At 37.6% G+C, this 23,695-nt stretch overlaps 1 protein-coding gene across 1 annotated transcript in view; it reads left to right on the top strand.

Moving 5' to 3' along the window:
* NALCN (sodium leak channel, non-selective) overlaps nt 1–23,695 on the top strand; it is a 279,093-nt gene that overhangs the window by 190,629 nt on the left and 64,769 nt on the right. The window contains exons 15-17 of the mRNA XM_089899398.1: nt 7,228–7,364; nt 8,658–8,796; nt 22,834–22,907. Coding sequence (XP_089755524.1) covers nt 7,228–7,364; nt 8,658–8,796; nt 22,834–22,907 — 350 coding nt within the window. The remainder of the gene's footprint in view (nt 1–7,227; nt 7,365–8,657; nt 8,797–22,833; nt 22,908–23,695) is intronic.

A 23,695-nucleotide genomic window follows, 5' to 3' on the forward strand; every position in this document is an offset into this window, starting at 1 on the left:
TGCTTTTTAAATTGTTTTCTTTTAGAAAATCACACCAAAAATTACCCAAAAAATTTATTTAAGGTAATCCTTCAATTCAGTTACTTGTTGCAGCATTCAGAACGGAACTGAAACTGAATAATGCTTGAATATTTTAACAGCAGAAAGCCCAGGCTGAAATATGGCAGATTTAAGCAATGAGGCAGAACGGGGTGTGTGTCGTGCAGACCAATTACTCCCAACTCTCTTGAGAAGCACAAGTAAAGGAAAAGCCTTTCAGCCACCCAATGTGTAATGATATCTCAGCAAGACAGATGCTGAGCCATAGAATAGCACTGAGCTGAGATGATTTATATTTTTTAAAGCTCAAGGTTTGAAATTTTTTCCTTTGATTCTAATTTCCTTTTTGCAAATTTTTTTTTTTAAACCATGTGAGTCAGTTGCAAAGCTATCATCTGATCTATATGCTACAGCCAGACTTCACGCTCAGTTGAAGCCTCCTCCTTCCTTCGGACTGTTCTTACATTAGGTTTTTCAGTAAAGAGAATAAAATCTTGGGATTCTCTGTGCTACTTTTCTTCCATTCAAGAATCATAACCTTTGAAATAATTTTTAAGTGGAAATTTACGATTACAATTACTATATGTTAGTAGGTCAGCTTTTGTGATACAGTATAATGATCTTAAATTATTATCCAGTATATCCAATATAATCCATGTTATTCCCTCACTTGCATCAAAGTAAATTTAATCTTGGAAAATCTGTGCTTACATGCAGAAGGGGAAAGAATTTGGATAAAAGCTAGAATACCATTTTATCACATATTAAAGAAACTTTATAGTGGCTTCAAAATACCATGAAGTACTTCCGTTTATCCTGGCTTCCTGATCCCCTTCCACCGCTCAGCCCCTCGACACACACACACTCTCTAATCCCATCTTGCGCTTTCTTCTTTTCTTCTCTTTTTGTAGCTCAGTCGTGATCATGGGCTGGGGAAGAAGCAATGGTGAAGGTTATGGAGGTTAATAGCAGTGAAGTAAGAATTAAATGATTGTGCTCAAATGCATCATCTGCCCTTAAAAAAAGAAGAAAACTTTTTACTAAACTATAATATACTTATAGAAAGAGGCATTTTGCTGAATTTTTACAAACTGAACCCCCCCCCCAGTGCCCAGCTCAAGAAATATTGCCTGTACCATAGAAGCCCCTCCCCGTACACCTGTCCAGTCATCATGCTTCCCCCTCACCCCAGGGTAAACGCTCTCCTGGGACCAAGCAGATAGACTAGTGCTGCCTGTGTTTTAACTTGATATAAATGGAATCATTCAGTCCGTACTCTTTTGTTTTGTCTGGCTTCCTTTACTCACTGTTCTATTGGGAAATTCACCCAAGTTTTGTGCTTGGATGTTGTTCGTTGACTCAGATGTTTCAATGGACCACAATTTGCTCTTCCAGTCAGGGGCTGACGGGCACTTGAAGAGTTTAAGTTTGGGACTCTTACAGGTGGCACTGCTGTGGGCTTGGGAGGGTGTAGTTGTGCTGGGCGTGCACACATGTCCAGGAGGTATACACCCAGGAGAGGATTTGCCCGGCCGATGAGTGTGTGTATGTTCATCCCTCATTGATGCTGCTTATCTGGGAACAACCGGAAGAGCACTGGTGTTCGGAAAGAGGCCCCTTCCCTCGGCTAGAAGATGCGCGTCAGTGCCTCAGCAGTGAAAGTGGACGTATCTGCCATTCCAGCAGCCGCTCACCTTTCTCTATTTTAATTACCCCATTTGACACATTTACGGGGCAGCAATGCCTGATAGTCAAGAGGATGGCTTGCAGGATCCTGAAGAACCTTCTGAGCCATCGAAAGAGCTTCTCACCTGCTCTTTGCAGTTTTAAGGTGCAATGATCAACTCATGCTGAGTTCAGATCCATTTAGTCACAAACAGTTATTATATTTCTACTCTCTAAAAGGTGCGATAAAAGTAAATTAAAAGTGGAATCTTGCCCTTAAGGAGCTTACAAGCTTTGGGGAGTATAACTCTAATACAAGTTAGAAGGAGATGAGTTCCATTTTAAAAACATATAGGCATGGGGATTATTTTTTAATACTGGTAACCTACACCTGTTAAACATTATGTTCTAGGATAGTTGATTAAATGTTACAAAATATTACGTGTAAACTTATTCTAAACATTCATCTGTTCATCAGTGGCAGACATACGTTCAGGTTAAATGTCACAGAGTATAATTTTATTCTATTCTGTGAATCTAGGGACACCGATATTTCACACCAACAAATTTATTCAACTGGGAAAGATATTTTCTGCTTGTCTCTCCATCCTTTAGAATATACCTAAAATCCTTTCTTTTATTTCCCAGTTATCTGCTGGAGAGTTTAGTTCTGCCATGTGATCTGTCTAATTACTTATTCCACAAATATTTGTTTAACTTACTTTGTGTCAAATATTGTGACAGGCCCTGGATACGGAATAGTGAAAAATTCCCACACGATCCCTGTGCTCCAAGAGTTTACAGTCTCAGGAAGAACAGATATAGAGTTTCAGGTCATACACTGTAAGTTCAAATAATGCTCTATGTAGTGGGTTTCATAGTGTCCCCCGAAAATCGATGTCTACCAGAAACCTCAGAATGGGACCTTATTTGGAAATTAGATTTTCGCAAATGTCATCAGTTAAGATCATATTGCTTTGGGGCAAGCCCTAATTTCAATGATTGGTGTCTTTGTAAGAGAAAGGAGAGGGAGATTCACATAGACAGAAACACACAGGGAAGAGGGCTAAGCAATGACAGAGACCAAGGAACAGCAAAGACTGCTGAGAAGCTGGGAAGAGTGAAGGAAGGATTTTTTCCCTAGCGCTTTCAGAGAGAACATGGCGTTGCTGGTATCCTGATTTAGCACTTCTGGCCTCTAGAACACCAAGAGAATCAATTTTTGTGTTTTAAGCTACTGATCTTATAATGATTTGTTAACAGCAGTCCTAGGAACCTAGTACAGTGAGTGTTAGATTGAACCATAAGAAATTGCCCATTTTGACTGCTTTGACCTAACATGGTGACTTCATTTGGTTCAACCCAATATGCTGTGAGCTTGTGAGAGGAAGACCTTGTTGATGAGAGGAAGCTTCTCGGAGGGATTTCTAGTGGAACTGAAATCAGAAAAGCAAGTGGAAGTTCATGAAGAACAAGAGAGAAAGGGGAGGAGAGGAGCTCCCAGCAGAGGGACCAGGGCAACAAAGGCTTTGGGGCAGAGGCCTGGACACTTGCGAAGAGCTGAAAGACGCGGGCATGACTGGAACATGGTGTGGGCACAGGGCCAGGTGAGGCTGGACAGATAGGGACAGGTAGGAACAGGTAACACAGAATTGGGTGTTAAAACCTAAAGGTTGATGGTTTTGTTCAGGAGCAGTGGACCCCCACTGAAGGGTTTAAGCCAAAAAGTGAGAAGATTACTCTGACCCAGATGCGGGATAGATTTGAAGGAGCCAAACCAGATGACGAGACCGTGGGAGGGAGGGCATGAGCCAGGGGATGTCTCTGACCAGGGAAGCATGGTGGGGATCCAGAGAATGGGCCACCTGAGCAGTTTTTAGGAAAGAACTCCGTGTTTTTGTTTTGATGGCATTGTCCTGATCAATACACCATCTGCCCTTGTGTCTCTTTGAAGACATTTAATTCTCATAAAATATACATATCAGTCCCGGCAGGCCTACAGCCCCAGTGTTGACTCATATAATCATGTGTAGCAATTCCACTGCCCAAGAAGTCTCTGGAAGGAGAAGCGGCACCTCCTCCTCCTTTTTTTTTCTAATTTCTCTCTTTGCTGCTCACCTTGTGTTCACATCACTTTGTTTATATCTCAGCTAGAATAGCTATTACATTTTATTGTCATTATCTGTTTATATAACTATCCATGATGGTGTGGGTTCCGTGGGGGCGAATACTGTGCCTCAGTTGTTTTTATATCCCCAGAACCTAGCACAGAACCTGCTCAGTCCTGGCCTGTGGGATTTGATTTATAAGTGACTGCATTGGTGTATCAATAAATGAGTCAGCAGACGCCATGTATTAAATACTTCGTTTATGCTCTGTCTTCTCAGCCTGTCTTTGGCCCTTTATAATTGCCTTTCTCTTTGGTCTGACAACATATTAACTGCTTTTTTTCCCCCTGTGTGCTCTCCTTACCACTACAAATATTTTTCTACTAGTTGTGGCAATAAACTTTTGGAAAAGAAGTCTCTTCCTCATGAATCTCTTTATATGTGGAGCCATTTTTCTAATTGCCTGCATCTCCTGGAAATGCTCACAGTTTTTGTTCTATGCCTTTGGGAGCTAATTCTTTAGCACTGTTGTCATCGTAACCATCAAATTATTGAGAATGCGCCGTGGTCAGTGTTCCTCTCAGGGGGAGAGGGGAGGAAGGTGGTGAACAATGGTGGCCCCTTCCCTAAATGAGATACCACCAAAGACAGAAAGTCAAAGATGACTCACAAAGCTATATAAGATATACAAATGGCTAAGGTAAATGTTCATATTATATAAAACCAAAATGGAAGAACAGTTTCTGTAGTGGAGTAAGAAAAAAAGGCAAGTTTCCTGAACTAGGAATCAGGACGTAGAATCTCACTGTGGGCTCACAACCAGTTGGACAACTGAGCCATATATTGTATTGAACTTGGGATGTTCCCCCAAAATGCTTGTGTTCTCTCTGGCCATTTTGAATATCCCCACATGGTAGGAGGGAAGAGCTGCCACCTCTCTTCTCATTATAAAAACTTCCTTGGCCTCTCATGCTCACCTTTCCACAAATCCGGGACAGATTGTCATTATAAAGTAAAAGCATAAGAAATAGAGACACAGATGTAGAGAACAAATGTATGGATACCGGGCGGGAGGGAAGAGGGGGGATGAATTGGGAGATTGGGGTTGACATGTATACACTACAATGTATAAAATAGATAACTAATGAGAACAGACTGTATAGCACAGGGAACTCTACTCAATGCTCTATGTTGATCTAAATGGGAAGGAAATCCGAAAAAGAGGAGATATATGTTTACGTATAACTGATTCACTTTGCTGTACAGCAGAAACTAACACAGTGTTGTAAAACAGCTATACTCCAATAAAAATTAATTTAACAAAATAAAGTAAGAGCATCTACCCCCTGGTCATGATATTTAGGGGATATTTTGTCATACTGTAATAGAAATGCGTTGACCAGTCCCAAGAATAATAAATATTTAAAGTTTTGTTTTTAACTAAAATAACATTGGTTATTTTAATATTTTAAAATATTTTAAAATATTATTTTAATAAAATAAGCTAATGTACTTTATGCCTCAAGTAAGTCTTTAAAGATATATATCATCTCTATAAATTGCAGCTTTCTGATAACTAACGAGGTAATCATGGAACTAATGCTATGGAAATATCTTTAATGTTTTCTCATAATATATGCTAATATATGTTAATTTTAAGTAATTTGAGCAAACCAGAGAAAACTAATTTCATAATTCTGCTTCTTTACCCCTAGAAATAACCACTATTACCAGTTGGAATATATCCTTCCAGATTTGTTATATATAAATGATGAGGTCTCATAATATGTACTCTTTTATATTATCTACTTTTTAAGGACACATATACACACACACAGATTATAAGATTTATAAGATTTAAGATTTATAGATCTGTGTCATCCATTATAAGAGCTTCATAGAGTCTTTTTGCATGAATGTACCATAATTTATTTTGCCCGTCCTTACTGGGGATAAGTGTTTAGTTTATTAGTTTATTTCTAATTTTTTTAATATTATTGACAGAGTAGCATTGAACTGCCATGTACTTTTTTTTTTTTAAGATTTTTTTTATGTGGACCATTTTTAAAGTCTTTATTGAATTTGTTACAATATTGCTTTTGTTTTATGTTTTGGTTTTTTGGCCAGGAGACATGTGGGATCTTAGCTCCCTGACCAAGGATCGAACCCATACCGCCTGCTTTGGAAGGCAAAGTCTTAACCACTGGACTGCCAGTGAAGTCCCTGCCATGTATTTATGTCTTTGCCCGTTTGCTCAAATATTTCCTTAATATAAAGTCTCAAAAATGATATTGCTGGATCAAAGTAGACACATCTTTAACATTTTAAAACATAGTATCACATTGCCTTCTGAAAAAGTTGTACCATTTTATATTAACAAAAATTCCCATTTCCCCATAACCTCACATTTTTAACTTTTGATAGTCTGATATGCAAAAGTAATAATTTTATTTGTGTGTTTATAGTACCTATAAGTATTTGTGTTTGAGCATCTTTTCATTAATTTTGAAGCAGTTGTATAATTTTGTGAATTTGTCTTTTCCAAAATTAGTTTGTAAACACTTTTTATAAATCAAGAAATATATATCCAACATTTTTCAAAAAAAAAAAAAAGCATATACCCCATAGGGGGTAAGAAGCTGGTACCTTTTGAAACGTGCTTCCATAACCCCACAAAGAAAGACTGCCTGAACTAAAGTACTCTTTGACCTCTTAGCTCAGCATTTGTGATGTAAAGCCTCAGCTTCTGTGAAACCTAAACTGTAAAAATATAAAAACAAACTTATAGAAATAAATAAACAAACAAATAAATAATAAAACCATTTGCTTGTCAATTCCCAGATATTTCATGGCACGTAATTGCATAATTCCCAAGCATCTTTACAACTACATAGAGAACTTTTTCTTTATGTACCACATGTGTTGTTTCTCTTTGAGCTATTCTTTCATGAATCTGCTAGGCTAAATGATCAATTTCTTTGACATTTTCCCCCTTTCAAATATCACCACTTAGGATTTTCATTTCTTTTTTCATTCTTTTGATTTCTAATTCTAACACATATATTTATAAAACACTTTGGTGTTTAAATATGTTAGTGATAATAAGTCAGTCAATGATAAAAAAAATTATGTTTCGTATGGAAAGGGGATTATGTTTGGGAATAAAATAACATACATTTTTCTTCTAATTTTTTTTTTCTGGTTTAGTTTTTTGTTTAGTTTTCTTTTTGTTTTCCCTGTGCTCAGACTTTGAACACTCAGAGTAAGGCAGGAGACCAAGATATACTTGGTAGGGCTTTACTGCCATCTACTGTTTCTTCATGTAATAACTCATTGTTCCTTTGATTCAAAAATTCTGATAGACTGTGACTTATATTACTAAAGATTCCCCCCTTCTTTCTATTCTTTTCTTTAGTTAAAGCAAAGTGAAGCAAACGCAGACACCAAAGAAAAGCTCCCTTTGCGACTTCGAATCTTTGAAAAATTTCCAAACAGACCGCAAATGGTGAAAATCTCAAAGCTTCCTTCAGATTTTACAGTTCCTAAAATCAGGTATTAAAGTATTTCTTTAATTGTATATCTCAAATACACTGTAAAACATTCATCTTAAATCTGATTCAGCCCTTTCAAACTCATGTGGATGTGGTGTCTTTCTATTTTTAAGTTATTATCCATACTGCTACTCTGTCTTCCTCTGTTTTAAAACCGTTGACCCCTTTAAGCAATACATCCAGAGCAGAGTCAAGTGTGTTAGCCTGGGCAAGAAGGCTGCTGACCGCTGCTTCGCCCTGAGATGGCCCCTTGGGGATTTGACTTCACAGGTAACTGGCACAGGTGGTCCAGCTTACAAAGATGCACGTAGACATTGGCCTCCGACCCTCAACCATGTAAGGATAAAAGGAAATGGAGAAACTGCCACTGGCCAGGTGTCCAGACTGCTGTGACAGCGTTTGTTTAGAATGCCATGTCTGGGTGCAATATAATTTGTCTTCCATTTTTTAAAAGAAGAACCATGGCATTTTGCACTCATACTAATATGATTTTCTACCACTTTGCCCTCAAGTTAAACAATTGCATTGAAGATGCTTCAAAATGCTTATTTTTAATAATTAAAGGAAATTCTTCCAGTTATAGCTCAAAAATTACAAGTAGAACCAGAATAATATCAAAAATGACATTTTTTATGTAACTAGTTTTAAAACAGTTCTATGGGGAGGTTATAAAAGCATGAGACTGGATGTGGTGCCATAATATTTAAAATTCAAATCAAAATATATTTGCAATTCTGATTAAAAAAATTTTTTTAATGTGAAAAATATGACATATATAAAAGAGCCGTAAATTAGATTCAAGATTAGTGATTATTGAAAAGATGTTATCTGAATTCTCCCCATGCTTTAAAGATCAGATGAAGTAAGTTTCTTTTGAGTTATTTTGAGTCTTTAAATGTAAAATTATCTCTAAAAAGATTCTTATGATAAATGAAAGTTCAGAGAGATGAACTAATTCCTCCAAGTCTTAGAGGGGAAAAAAAGTTTCTTATTACCACAATAGGAGTCAAAAGATACCATTAATTACTGAATATTGTTGCTTAAAAGTAATTTCAGGGACGTGAGTTTTTTAAAACAGGAATAACTGAAGATTCAGGAATTTTTCTCTGAATTCACCATTTTGCAAATTACATGTGTAGTTAAATCTAAACACCTCTTGGTGTGACATGTCCTATTTTCTGTGAACTTTTGTCACTGTTTTATCTTAGCTCGGGCAAATGCATCATTGCAAAATGCCATCCCTTGCTCCATTTCATTAATAATGCTTGACATAATGTGTACTTCTTTTGCAAAGGGAAAGTTTCATGAAGCAGTTTATTGATCGCCAGCAACAGGACACCTGCTGCCTCTTACGAAGCCTTCCATCTACCTCTTCCTCATCCTGTGATCACTCCAAACGGTCTGCGATTGAGGACAAGTACATTGACCAAAAAGTAAGAATCACTGTCTCAAATAACCAGATTTTTCTTCAGCCTGTGTGTTAGAGAAAAGAACCACGTAACTGGGTGGGGCCTGAAATCTAATGTCTCAGGAGAATAATGAAAAAAATAATTTTAGTGGTTGGAGAAATTACTAAACCTAACATTTGTAAATTTGTACATTTAAAATTTGCATTTCTACAGGTTAGCTTTTGAGCCCTGCCATGTGGCAGCCGGGTGACTTCCAATAGATCAAAAGCCTCCCCAAACCTGCATTTTCTCAAGTGCAGAAGGAAGGGCTCTGAGCTCTCAAGTTCAGCCCAGGTTTAATGGTGGCCTGTACATTACTTTCTGCAGGAGACCTTACTTATTCCAGTTATTATGCAAGGGAGACTAACCAGAGCCAAATTTCTCTAAAATTAGTCCAAATAACTGTCATTTATTGAGTTTACTAAGGTCTGTGGCAGGAATTATCTCTAGGCACATTATCTTATTCATGTTCTGATTTACCTATGTCTTTACCATTTGAAAAGTAGATAGGGAATTTTTTTTTCCCAGATTCTACAGTTAGAAAATGAAAGATCAATAGCAGAGTTTGTGAAAGAGATTACATATTAGAGTTTGTTTGCAAAAGCATCTAATTCACTTGCGAGTATTTCTCTTTGAAAGTCCTAGTTTCTATTTTAATCCTTTAAATTGTTGCCACCTTTTTTCTATGGCTTATCATCAAATACATATTTCTCTATTATCATGTGAAAATAAAATAGCAGCTCCTTCATGCTCCAAGATTCTGCTTCTCCCCATTCTCCAAAGATTACCCTTGCAAAGGACCTTACTTATTCCTCTCCTCCTCCTTTTCTCCCATCTCCTCCCCAAATGAAATGAACTTCTGCCCTTTATCTCTCCCCGATTCCTTGTTTCTCTGCTGTAGTTGAGTGATTTTCTTCTCAATTATGATGATAATGATTTCCTTTGTAGTGTGTCTCTTCTCACTCAAGAATTTTCATTTATTTCTTTTCTTTCTGTTATCTACAGATGTTATTCCTCTGTTTTAGAGATTCCAAGATTGTAGATGACAAGTCTGATGCCAATGTCATTTTTTTTTTCCATGTGAAAGTAATTCGGTTTTTCTTTGGTAGTTGGTTGGTTTTCTGGTTTCTCTTGGGAAGCTTGTAAGACTTTTTACATCTCCTTGGAGTGCAAAAACTTTACCAGGATATACTTTGTATGTCTTTTATCATCAGAACTGCCCAAACTGGGGAGTCTTTTCAGTTTGTCAACTAAGAATATAAGAAATTTTCATTTATTATTTGTTCAATTATTACTTTTCCATCTGCTCCTTTTTTCCCCCTACTTTTCTCTTATGATTGTTATCTTTTTCTTCTGTGTTTTGAAGTATTTGTTCTGCTTAATCTTTCAGGCCACTAATTTGATTTCAACTGAGATCATCCTTTGCTTTTAAAGTTTGAGTGAAAAAATCATGAAATGTGTGTGGAGAGGGGCACACACATGCAATACTGTTACCTCTCCTTAAAGACTTTCAGAAGACTGTACTCTTCTAAAAGAATTGTCACTAAACTTGTCATGTCCCTTCCCCATAGTTATGTTTGTGCAATACTGTGCACAAGGCATAGAAGCAAAAAGTTTCTATGTTAGTGGATAAGCAAGTGGGAGGATAATGGCCTGGTTTCAGACAATCATTCTGAAATTGCATTTTACACATGAGAACACAGATGGCTTATTTTCTAAATTTATTTCAAAGGCAGAACTTTAAGCCAGAGGGTGTGCAGTGAAGCCCCAGTCTGGGCTCAGGTTGTACCCAGCCCTCTCCAGGAAGAGTGCCAAGAGTCGATATCATGGATGCCCAACATGGCAAATCCACAACTTGCTTTTTTAAATCCCGAGTAACGATATCCCACTGGAAATACAAAATTAAAATCTTAGTCTGTGAAATTTAATTTTCTCTCTAAAAGGGAAAAGATGATGTCTCTTACATTTCCTGAACAGAATATTTTGAAATTGGTGAGAAATAATAAATAAAAAGGTTCTTAGCAGGTGAGTGGGATGGGGGGTGTGTCTAAGGGGACTTTTCATCCTTCTATGTTTGTGGCTTCTTTTTATATTCTCATTTAACAGTTATTTTTAACTAACTGAAAGTAAGATAACAATTATAGCTTTATTCTGTAATCTTACACTTGTCTCTCTCATAATTCCCTAAAATATAATGAACTAGCAAAGACATTGATCCTGGGGGCGGGATCCAAGTCCCTCAGCTCTAAAGAGACTAGAACTTCTTGGAGACTGCGGGCCGTCCCCCATCTATAAAGTCAGTTGATTCAAACACACAATACATGGTCTTATACAAGGACGGTGATCGGCCATCGTTAAGTTGCCCTTCATCCCCTGTCAGGCTCATTGGCCATATGTAGATAAACTACAGTTAGAACAATATTGTTTATCTTTTTATAGCCTTCAGCATCTGGAAAGGGGCACATAGGGAACATAGTTTCTCTTCATCTCAGCAGTAGCTACCCTGTTGGGGCAGCAGCAAAAAAGAGTTACCATGCTGCCACCCATTCTTAAAGCTTTGACTTTCCTCAGGCTGCTAGGAAAGTAGACTTAACAGTTCCTTTCACCATCCCATTTCCAGCTTGAGTTCTTGGCGTTCTTTTTTTTTTTTTTTACGGTATGTGGGCCTCTCACTGTTGTGGCCTCTCCCGTTGCGGAGCACAGGCTCCGGACGCGCAGGCTCAGCGGCCATGGCTCACGGGCCCAGCCGCTCCGCGGCATGTGGGATCTTCCCGGACCGGGGCACGAACCCGCGTCCCCTGCATCGGCAGGCGGGCTCTCAACCACTGCACCACCAGGGAAGCCCCTTGGCGTTCTTTATAAATACTAATGATCTGTCATCCTTGAGGGCTTTGGGCCAGGGAAACCCAAAACAGAGAATTCCACTCAATGAATTTCAGTGGTAAGGATTTAAGGGAAGTAGGAATCGAGGAGAAAGCAGTCTGGTATCTGTATTTTTAAATATGGCAAGCCTTTTTCATTTTTCTTAAGAAACCCCAAAGCCACTTAAAAGCAAAAATACACAAACACACGAGAAAAATCCTGAACAGAGACCACACCACCGTTAGCTCCCCTGATAAAGTATTTTTCGGGAAGCACTTGCAAATTTCTATTACATCCCAGTTGCCTTTGGAAATACGAGTCATTATCAAGTGGACAGCAAGGTCCTTCACTCTGCGTGAAGAAACTCTCCTGGCCCCCTGCAAACAGAGGCTGTTTTCCCCAAAGAGTAGTAAGAAATCAAAAGAAAAAGAGAGGCTGGCTTTTGGTGATTCTCATAGTATGAACAAAGAAGCAATAAAATAAAAGTTTTCTCTTAACGACTACCTGTCAGGAAGAAACTTCTGACACCCTCTATACTCGAGGGACTCACTTTTCTCTTGCCAAGGAAAACACTGAGTCCCCAGGAACCTGGACATCACAAGTTAAGGGGAAAACCTGACAACAAAAGCCAGGAGGGGTGGAGGTGGAGTTGTTTGATTAAGCAACGTGGAAACACAAAAGCACATGTTAGGCAAGATTTTCTCAAGTAATTACCCTGGCTTTGAACAACTGTAAAGAATTCCCATGGCAACCTCACTTTGCAAAGACCATGTTTTTAAAAATAGCCCTGTCTGATTACCTTTATCACATAGTTTAAAATACCTGTCCTTCTCTGTAAGCAATGAGCAAACAAAACTGTAACATCTTTAAAGCATTGTGTGGTTTGCTCAGATCCTAAAGGAAAAAGACAGCAAACAGTGGTCCCTCTTTTCCCTTGAGGTGTCCTTCCAAACCCCACAGAAAAGGCATTCCCAAGTGCCAGTTCCCACATCTCTTTCCCTTTCCACTCCCCTACACCCCCGTGGGCATCTTCAAGGGGTCCCCTTTCCTCCTGATTAAAGGATAAACCTGCAGATCTTCAGAGGAGTCTTACTAGTTTCCAAGCAGAAGGGAATCAGGCAGTGGTTTTCTACTCATTTTTTCCCTCTGTATTATTGGAATTAAACCCTCAATTCCTTGAGTGCTTGCATAAACTGAGATGTGAACTTGGCTTTCCAGTAACCCTGTTAATAAAAGCAGCTCACTCTGTCCTCAAGTGAATCATCTCATCAACGTCAAGGTTTCCACTGTGGTTGGATCTAAGGACTCTCTCTGTCTCTGACGGACCTCCCTGGTCTTTCTGCCCTGCTCTCTTGGCTGGGGAGCCACTTCTGGGGTCAGAATCTGCCGTGTCTGGGGAACATGAGGGCCCATCACAGAGTCACATCAGCATGAGACAGATGGAGAGATGAGGGCTGTCCCAGTCACCCCCTTGTATCCCTGCACTTCTCAGAACCGTAATCAGAACCCATATGATAAAGAACAGTAAGGATTTATTTCTCCAACAATAGAGCAATGTCTGCTCTCTCTCTTACCTGTCTCTTTTCTGCTAAACACATAGAAAGTTCCATAGTAAGCCTTCATAATTAATAGCTAACACGTGTACAAAATGAGGAGGAAAACAAAAAGTAATTACTGTGTTTTGTTTACTCTTTACATTTCCATAAGTCTTCACCAGTCACTCAGTCATTCAACAAACGTTTGTGGAACACCTGTTATTCATCTGGCATTCTTCTGGGCTATGGGAATTCAACAATGAGTGAGATGTGAACTATGCCCTTTAGAATCTTTTAGTCTAATGGGGAGAAACACGTGTGCATGGATGAAAGTAAAAACTATTACAGGAGCATGAGACAGAACCCCCTAAGTCCTTCCTGCAGGAGAAGGAAGACTGAGCCATAGAGGACAAATTGCTCCAAGCAGGGAGGGAAGCATGTGGAAAATATGGACAGCATGATCTCCTTAATGTAACTGATTGTGAGAAGCAGAATAGAATAGTCATTAAGACCAGTAATACTGATTACATGATGTAGGTTCCAATCCTCATTTATAAACAGAGATAATTCTTATTTTTAAGGTTTGTTGTGAGAATTAAATAATATATGTTAAATGCTTAGCATCGCACCTGGCATAGCATATGATATGTGCCTATCAAACCAGATAAGAAAAGTTACTTTAGGAACTTACCTGACTGTCCAGTGGTTACGACTCAATGCTTTCACTGCCTGGGCCCGGGGTCAATCGCTGGTTTGGAAACGAAGATCCTGCAAGCTACACGGCACAGCCAATAAAAAAAAGGAAAAAAAAAGTTACTTTAATTAAACCATGCCATGAAGTCAGATTCAGCAAATAGACATATTCATCAATCAAGAAAAATTACTTTTACTTAAATTAGCCTTCAGATGTGACAGTCTAGTTGAGCACAATATGTTAGTTACTGATTTATTTTCCTTACTGTCCATGAGCCTGATTTTTTTTTAGTCTGATTTTTGATGATATTTCAGTTGCAACCCCCGTGCCTACCTAGTGTCTTAGCCTCAAGAAGTAAATTAGGGCTTCCCTGGTGGCGCAGTGGTTGAGTCCGCCTGCCGATGCAGGGGACACGGGTTCATGCCCCGGTCCGGGAAGATCCCACATGCCGCGGAGCGGCTGGGCCCGTGAGCCATGGCCGCTGGGCCTGCGCGTCCGGAGCCTGTGCTCCGCAACGGGAGAGGCCACAACAGTGAGAGGCCCGCGTACCGCAAAAAAAAAAAAAAAAAAAGTAAAGAAGTAAATTAAATTGTTCTGGAAAGGTTTACTGTTCACAAAACCTTGTTGATTGCCGTACAGCATTTTATAATTTTCTGCGTAATCATAGAGTATTTGATGGTTTGTTCCAGTAACTCCACATGTAGCAAGTTGCTCAGCTTGATCTGTAATTTCCAGGATGAACGTTAACTCACTTTAAAAAAAAGAGAATAGCCTGTTTTCATCTTTTGGGCTTTTACTCTTCTGAAAGAAATTTCTAAAATAATAGCTTAGCATCTCTGCAGTGCCATTCAAGACATGTCTCTAGGAGAAGAGTGGCAGATTACATGTTACTACCACTAACCAGAAGCTGTATTGCAAAGATACAAAGTAGTGTGGTCCCAGGGAGGGAAGAAGTGTGTCCATCAAACCCAGTATGAAAACCCTACCACTTCTCTCTTTAGTATACAAATGCTTTAGTAGATAATTGATTGCCCACTTATTCACAGTAATAATGGAGATGCATCATTTAAATGACAACTTTTTTTTCATTTTTATTGATCTTTGCAGTACGTTTGTGAGCTCAAATTAAAATATGGCTGCATTTATGTGCACAGTCTTCATTTGACAATCATTTCTAGAGGACTTTTATATGCAGTGTGCTGGGTTATGGGTTAAAAACACATTTTGCTGCTTTCAACTAACACGAGAATAGGAATTCCCTATCAATGATTGTTTTTTCAGAATATTTAATTCTGTGATCATTTTTAGTTTGGAATTATATGTAATTTGTTTGCATTCCTTAGATGCACATTTATTGGGAGTCAAAAGTAAATCAGTCTAGGATTAAGCATCTTTTATACATAATATAGAAGGCTTTTGATCAAGTGTTTTTGGTACAGTCTCCAAAACAGGTCTGGGAGAGCTGAGATTGCAGCTAAACCTATCTTTGAAATTACATTTTGCTCTACTTTTTAAACATGCTTCCCCTTTGAGTATAGTCGTACTTATAAATTGTATTTTCCATTAAGTCTCAATGTGTTATAGTTGATGCTTCTGCTGACATTCTTGTTCTTTGGATCTGAAGTTCAAATACAGTTGAATTGTAATTGGAGACCAGTAGCTGCTCCTTGTACTATCAGAGTGCCATGGATTTTAAATTCACAAACAACTGCTTGGTTAAAAGCATCTGGCATTTTCTCCCAGAATCATAAATCCACTCATCTTTTTTTAATCTCTGCAGATTTTCAGTCTTTGTCTTTCTGTTTATATGAACTATAACCACGAAGTCATTTTGTTTTTTACTTATATAATCTAAATCTCCCTAGCATGTATTATATTTTATTACCAGTTAGCACTATATATAAACATATCTAATTTTTTTCTATAATTGAAGATAATGTTTTCCCCTCATGCTTTGCCTCATCAGTTATTATCCTTGTTTAGCTGAGATATAAGTTGTTGGAGATTTGACCAAATCTGCAGTGACAAGCATTAGTGACTAAAGCACAGTCATAAAATTCAAGTGCCAAAAAGCCAAGCCAATGAAGTTTCCAATCATTTAGTTTCTAGTTTTACAAGACTGTCCTATATCTCAAGTTAATAGAGGCATTTCAAAATAAGCAGTCCTCCTTTGTAAGTTTTACCCGCTTCACATCTGTTATTTTAAGGATTCACTTCATAAGAAAAAAAAAAAGGTAGAACACAGAGCTATCTTTTAATATTAAGAAATTTATTCATTCTTTCAATATATTTCAGAATTGAACTATGCACAGTGCTAGACTGGAGGAAAATGTAGTGGACAAGGAATACACCATCCTTATCATATGGAGTTTATGATCTAGTGGAATTCACAGAAAGACAAAAAGATGTTTCACACACAGAGCAGGGACTGACATGTATGGGGTGCCCTGGACCCCAAAGGAAGAGTAAAGATTTGGGAGGTTTGTGTGTATGTGTGCACATGTCTGCATATGTGCTTGTACACGTACATCTTTATATATATTTTTAACTTTCCTGCCTGGTATTTTCTCAGGATTCAGAATTTATGATGTTGAAATAACTTAAGATTAGAAATCTTGACCCATCATCTAAAACTCCCTTTTTACAAAAGTCACATTCTAAGACATATTTCAAACCTTCCTAACACACCTTCCTAATACAATGGTATTCACCTTTATATACATTGTAATAGGATTATTTTAATCTTGCTGCCACCAACACTAATCACGTTTTTAAATTTCTTTCTTTCTAAGCATAATGTCAATTCTGCAAAAAGTTTATTTTATGGAAACATCTTGCCATGCACAGGATCTGTCGTATGCACTTTGGGATTAATTTTCAGTTCACAGGTGCATGAAAAATTCAAATACAGATAAATGAGGTACCACCTTCAACGTGTGTAATTTTAAGTAATTGCTCAGTTCCAATTACTGTTTTATGTGGGAGACTTATTCAGTAAAGTGGCTCGTTATAATAATTACACTATACCTTTCCAGCAGAAATGACATTCATCAAGCCTTGTTCACTGGACCATGATTTGGGGCTTAATGGTCATATGTTTTTATAAATTCTCTCCCACTTAATATCAATCTATTAATATTTTTAAAGTGAGAAAAGAAAAATAAGGCCTCTCAAACTTTTTCCCACTTAGCAACAGAAATGTACTGTTAACAACTCCAAATCAGAAAAGTTAGTTGAATATTTATAATGTTTGTGGTTTTCTTTCTCAAATAAATATTAATGGCTTCATTTTGAAGATCACTAGAGTGAAAGATGGTTCTTTAGATCTAAGCATTGAGCATCCCAAAAGAATCTAATATTCCCTGATAGGTTTGTGGTTACTCCCAGGTGATTGAATAAATTGAATTAATGTTCTGGTTAACTAAAAGTTGTGATGGATCCCTGATTTTAAGGATTCAATAAATGTAAAATATAAATCCTATAAACCATCCTGGCTCTAATGGGTTAGAAAGGTCATTGATCTCTTTTCATGCTTCAGCATTGTTATTCTGAAAATCAGTTATGGATATATAGAACAAAGAAAAAAATTGGCTAGTTTAGATTTTGTATTAGGAGTTGAGAGAAGTAAGAGCATGTTATATGTGCAAACCAAATCTTCCAAGTCAAGCAGACAATGTTTTATTACAGTATAGCTTGGAAAATTCTTTTCTTTATACTTCTTTTTTTTAATACTGCTTTTAAAAATACTTTTAAAATACTGTGACATTTTACATAGACATCATGATGTAGTGAAAAGCTGTACAATCCAGAACTCTAATCATAATTCTGCAATTTATTATCTGGGTAGCCTTAGACAGCCTAATTTCTATGAACCTCAGATTTCCCATCTGTAAAAAAGAGATAATAATACTACCTATGAAGATTAATTTGAAGATGTGTAATATGTAATATAGTACCTCAACACATGATCAAACAGCCAAGGAAATGAATAAGGATTTAGAGGATTTGAAATATACAGTTTACCAGTTTCATGTTATGGCCATTTATACAATTCTTCATTCAATGACTAAAGAATATACATTCTGATTCAAGAACACATGAATGATTTATAGAACATGACCACTTAATACACCACAAAGGAATTCTGAATATAAACCAAATCAGTATCTTAGAGAAGGAGTTATTTGACCAACATAAAATTAGAAACCAAATAACAACCACAAAAATCACCTACACATTTAAAAATTTTAAAACCACTTCCAAATAACTGAAGGAGTATAGAAGACACCACAATGGAAATAAAAAGTATCTAGAACTGAAAAATAATGAACATAATATATATCAAACTTATGAGAAGTAGCTAAAGGCATTTTTAGAGGAAAAATCATAGCCTTGAATGCATATTTAATAAAGGAATAAATGTTGACATTAATCTTCCAAGTATTCAACTCAGGTAATTAGAAAAATATCAACCAACAAAACACTAAAACAGCAGGAAGAAAGAGATAATAAAGATAAAAGCAGATTTTTTTCTCTGAATTAAACATTTTGCAAATTACATTTGTAATTAAATCTAAATACCTTTTGGTGTGACATGTCTTATTTTCTGTGAACTTTTATCACTGCTTTATCTTAGCTCGGGGAAATGCATCACTGCAAAATGCCATCCCTTGCTCCATTTCATTAATAATGCTTAACATGTGTACTTCTTTTGCAAAGGGAAGGTTTTATGAAGCAGTTTATTGATCGCCAGCAACAGGACACTTGCTGCCTCTTAGGAAGCCCATCATAGGGGCTCTATCCTCATGACCTCATCTGAACCTAATTGCCTTCCAAAGGCTCCTCTCCTAATATCATCACACTGGGGTTAGGGCTTCAACATATGAATTTTGGGGGGACACAAACATTCAGTCAATAACACACAGCACTGTAGGGAAGAAGCCAAGGTTAGTTGCAGGGCATCACATGTTTCTGGGAACAGGCAAACACCCTCTTCCCTCTACACTAAAGAAAAATATCCAGGGGACTTCCCTGGCGGTCCACTGGTTAAGACTCCATGCTGCCAATGCCGAGGGCCCAGGTTCGATCCCTGGTCAGGGAACTAAGATCCCACATACCGCATCTAAGCCGTGTGCCACAACTAGAGAAGCCCGCAGCCAAAAATAAATAAATTAATTAAAGAAACAGAAAAACATCCAGGAGTGGAATCAAAAATAACAAGAGTGATAAAGGAAAGAGCAGATCCAGATAAAATTGGTAGTGTCAGGGGGGAGTGAAAACAGAGCCAGGAGATCCCAGAAAGAAAGCTGTGGCATTTGATCCCTGTATTCTAACAGAAGAGGAAGCTCTGAAGTTAGGAGAGAAATATTGGAAGTGCAGGAAAACAAATTTTGCATGAAAATGAGCAACTGAAAATCATCAAAGTCAAGTTCCCTACAAAAGTTACAAGAAAAAGAGAATCAGGGAGGGAATGCTATCCTATAGACAGGTAAAGAATCAAGCATGTATCTTGCCTTCTCCTTATGAATTGAACTACTGAGTAACCAAATAATACATGTGGGGAGGTGCCTCATTATAAAAGTAATCCAACTAATAAATGAAAAAAAATGACAGTTTTACAAACTGGGTGAATCAATCATCTAAGCAACGAATATCAATACTGTTAACATCACAAAAAGAGGGACAACCAGACATGATGCGCATTCAGGTCAAACCTGAGTGTGATGAAACTCAGAATCCAGTTGCCAATTTGCAGAAAGTACAGAGGACAGAAGAACATGGTGAACTATACCATGAATGTACACTTAGCAAAACCAGGCTCCAGGAAGCAATGGGTCAAATGGCCCAGGATCTTCAACTGTAAAGGGGAAAAAAAGAGGAACCTGTAGATTAAAACACCTAAAGGCAGTGCCAGAAAATTGGCTCGACCCGTCCGTTGCTATGCCCTTCAGCTCCAATGTATTCAACCACAGATAACTCTATGCAAAATGATTTGAAGTTCCAGGGTCTTGAATTCCATGTTCAAGTGCACAATTCTGGGACAATCTTGTAAATTAAAATTTTAAGACTTAAAAAAATCACTTATGTTTTGTTTGAACATTTAAATTTAATGTCTTTGTTTTTGATTATTAATTCAGTCACAGAACAGTTATCTTGTGGAGCTGAATGTATCAGGTTTGCAAATATAAAATCACCCAAAGAAAGAGGTTTTTCAACTAATCTTTTATTTTTTTCAATTCAAATGCTATGTAAATATGTCACCCATACCCTTCTTTTTAAGTCCTGCATTTCCGATAGGTTTATATCCAGAATGAACAGTTACACCTTTCATAAGCTGTAATTCCTTAAGTGCTTTGATCATTATTTCAGGTCCTGTCAGTATCTTCTGGAGCCAGAAGAGGGCACTGCAGAGCAGTGTAGCTGGTGCTGTCGGCTGAAAGAACTGCGCGAAGCTTTACTAAAGAAATAGGAGAACTAGTCAGTCACTACAGGCCTTCTTTATTTACCAGCAGAAAGAACAGTTTCTAAATACATATCAAGGCTATCAAATACAGGTAGGTAGGTAGATAGATAGATAGCTATAGATATCTCCTTTCTTCTTTCAAGAATATCCCAAACCTGAATTGAAGTTACTCTATTACGGTGTTTATTCTTCTACTTATTCTGTTGTTAGTTACAAAAGCAGTTTTCAAGGACTCCTTGGTACAGATTAATAGCATATTCTGTTTTACCTGGTTCAAGTTTAGGACAAAGGAGATTTGGAAGCCCTTTAGAAACCATGTGCAGTGCAAGAAGTAATTTGGAAACAATACAACACATGTTGTCCCCAGTGTCCACAAAGGTTTTTCCCAACGTGAAGAACACTGTTTTAAGTGTCAGCTGCCCAGTTACAGGGGAGAAGCCGGGTGATTGAGTTCAGACCATCTCCTTACACTAGGGGAAAGACGGCTAAGGCCTGTCTTTGTCCTTTGAAGATGAAGCAAGTGTAGGATCCACAGTTCTCTCCTGAAACTTGATTTCCCGGGCCCTCTGTAGCCTGGGCCCTTTCATAACTGGTGAGCACTTGCAGCTGAGTCTTCTGTCTCCAAAGTGACTCTAAACAATGTTCCTCAGGAGATGTGCTGTCACCTCGGGGAGGTTCGATCAACACACAAAGTCACTCGTCAGCAGAGGAGAGAAGATGTAAGAAAGTTTCATGATTCGATCATGGTAAACAGCCTTTTGTGTGTTACCCTGAAAATATAATTTCAAAAGGAAAAAAATGACTTCCATTCTAGTTTCCTTATCTACACATTAATTTATTCTCCCAAGAGTTGTAGTGAGTAATGAAACGAGCTCAGTTTTTCATTATTGGAAACAAAAGAGTGTACCACCTCTCCTCACGTGAGGGAAATTGCCAGTGTGTGCAGTGATCCTTCCCTTCATTACAGATTTGCTGTGAAATAGGAAAGTTCTCTTGCTAGTGACGATGCTATGTAGGTTGCCAGCTGTGGTGTGATGACCAGCACTTTCCCAGCTCTGGCAGTATGGCCACATGGGTTCACATTATAGCATTCGTTTATAGGTTTGTTTGCAGATTGGAGCTCTGTGACTTTGTACCTCAAGTTACCCATCTCTTGTTCAAGAGAAACTGGATGGTCTGTTTTTTCTGAATACAGAGTTATTCTGTCTCCTGCTTGATTTTCCTCCCTCAACTTTGTTTGAAAGTGTTTCCTCCATTCTCCTTGCTTAAAGGACCGCCTAGCTCAGCACTTGCACAGGTAGTTTGCACCAAGTTAATCTGCCCTGTGCACATTTCCAGCTTTAGTCCTTCACCCACTGCTTCCTTCGCTTGTAGAAATCTTAACTATCCTTCAAGGCCCAATACGACTTCTTCATCAAGTCTTTGCTAACTATTTGAGACACACCTAGTTCTCCCCGACCCAGAGCCCTGCAGCCCCCCTTATCTTTTCTATGGTGCATAGCACCTAGCATTTTACTAGCTACTGTACCCTGCTTTTTACTGATAATCTCATGACTCTCCAATAGTCACTAAAATCATACTAAGTGCTCAGGAAATCTAGTCTAATCTATTGATCAAAATGAATGGGACATTGTCTAAGTACCTGAGGTCTGCAGCTACACTTCCTAGTTATTGAATCTTCCCAGGCTGGTGTTGTCTCTCTTCTTTCTCTGCCCTTTTCCTGCCCACCCTGGATCCCTGTACACCTGTCACCAATCTTCTGTAACTATCAAGCAGTACAGAGCTGAGTCTGTGGAGTGTATCTTCTGGTTTGTAGCCAGCCTCCAGGATTTTTATTTCTTAGTCCTTTTTCCTGGGTTAATTTCATCGTCGCCAAGGAGGAAGAAACCTTGAAAGTTTGTCTCATTTGTCTCTATGTCTATAGGCAAAACAGTTCTTAAACTCATCATTCAGATTAGTATTGGGTCCCAGAATCAGATGTAATGTGGATTAGACAATATTTTACTAAACGACGGCAATAAGGGTCCAGTAGTCATTGCAACATTAAATTCTTTGGAAACTGAAAACCCTATTCGGATGTAAGGAGACATTACTACCAATGAGCATAGCCAGTGTGTCGCCCCCAAAGCTGTGACACGTGACCTCACAAGCTTGTTTACAGTTCTATTCAAATAAAAGTAAAGATAGAAATTAAAATTAAACGATAGAATCAATCATATGATGAAAAAATTCATGTGTATTGTTTTCATAGTGTTCTGTTTTGTGTGTGTAATGATTTGTCAGTATATTTCCCCTTTACACTCTTTTTTTTATTTTTAACATTTTTATTGGAGTATAATTGCTTTACAGTGGTGTGTTAGTTTCTGCTTTATAACAAAGTGAATCAGCTATACATATACGTATATCCCCATATCTCCTCCCTCTCCCCTTTACATTCTGAAACTAAAGTCACACTCATGATTTTACAGCTTCGCAAGTCTGTCTTCAGCATCAGGGCGAGGAACCTTCTAGAAAAGGAGACCGCGGTCACTAAAATTTTAAGGTAACATCGTTTAACACTGATACATATTTAAATACAAATAGGATTAAGTTAAGCAAAAAGGAGCTTTTTTTAAAATAATGAAGTAATTTTCTGAGTATCAATATATACTTTCTGCTACAGAGTAGGTTTGGGTAACTATGTACTTAAAAATAATGTCAAACACATCATTAATGTCTCTCCTGAAAAAGTAATGTTTTATTAGTGCAATCAGCCGTTTTTTCTCTTTCATGCATTTAAACATAAATTATAAGTATAAACGTTTACAGAAAGATGAAAATAACTTTTATTTTTACAGATTTTGTCTTTTGTGATCTCTGAAGGACAAATCACAATCTAAGGGAAATATGGTAAAAGGGAAAGCTTTTTAATTATTAAAAATAAATGTATTTAAAATCTATAAGAATCAAAAGCATATCCATTTTAGAATGCTTATAAAATAAGCATAAGCACATACTTTTAATGCTACTTTCTAAAATCTGCCTTGAAGTATCAGAAAGGAAAATTAAGCTAGCTACTTAAGGGTATTTTATAAGACTATGTTTATAAGACTATGTTTTATAAGACTGTGTTTTATGTTTTATAAGACTATGTTTTAATATAAAGTAACATGATCATTATAAAAATGCATAAGTATTTGGAATATAATTTATTCGTTCCTGTATTACATAGACATGTATAAGAAATACACCTAAATATTGGAGCTGGAGGTGGAATGGCTGACAAGGTTAATAGATAAATTCGTAGTAGGAAGCCCTGTCCAAACTGTGCTAAAGGGAAGGAGTTTGATT

This window comes from Delphinapterus leucas, chromosome 18 (assembly GCF_059928025.1).
Source record: "Delphinapterus leucas isolate spDelLeu-1000000601 "Yukka" chromosome 18, BTC_Dleu_Yukka2, whole genome shotgun sequence".
Classification (NCBI taxonomy): Eukaryota; Metazoa; Chordata; class Mammalia; order Artiodactyla; family Monodontidae; genus Delphinapterus; species Delphinapterus leucas.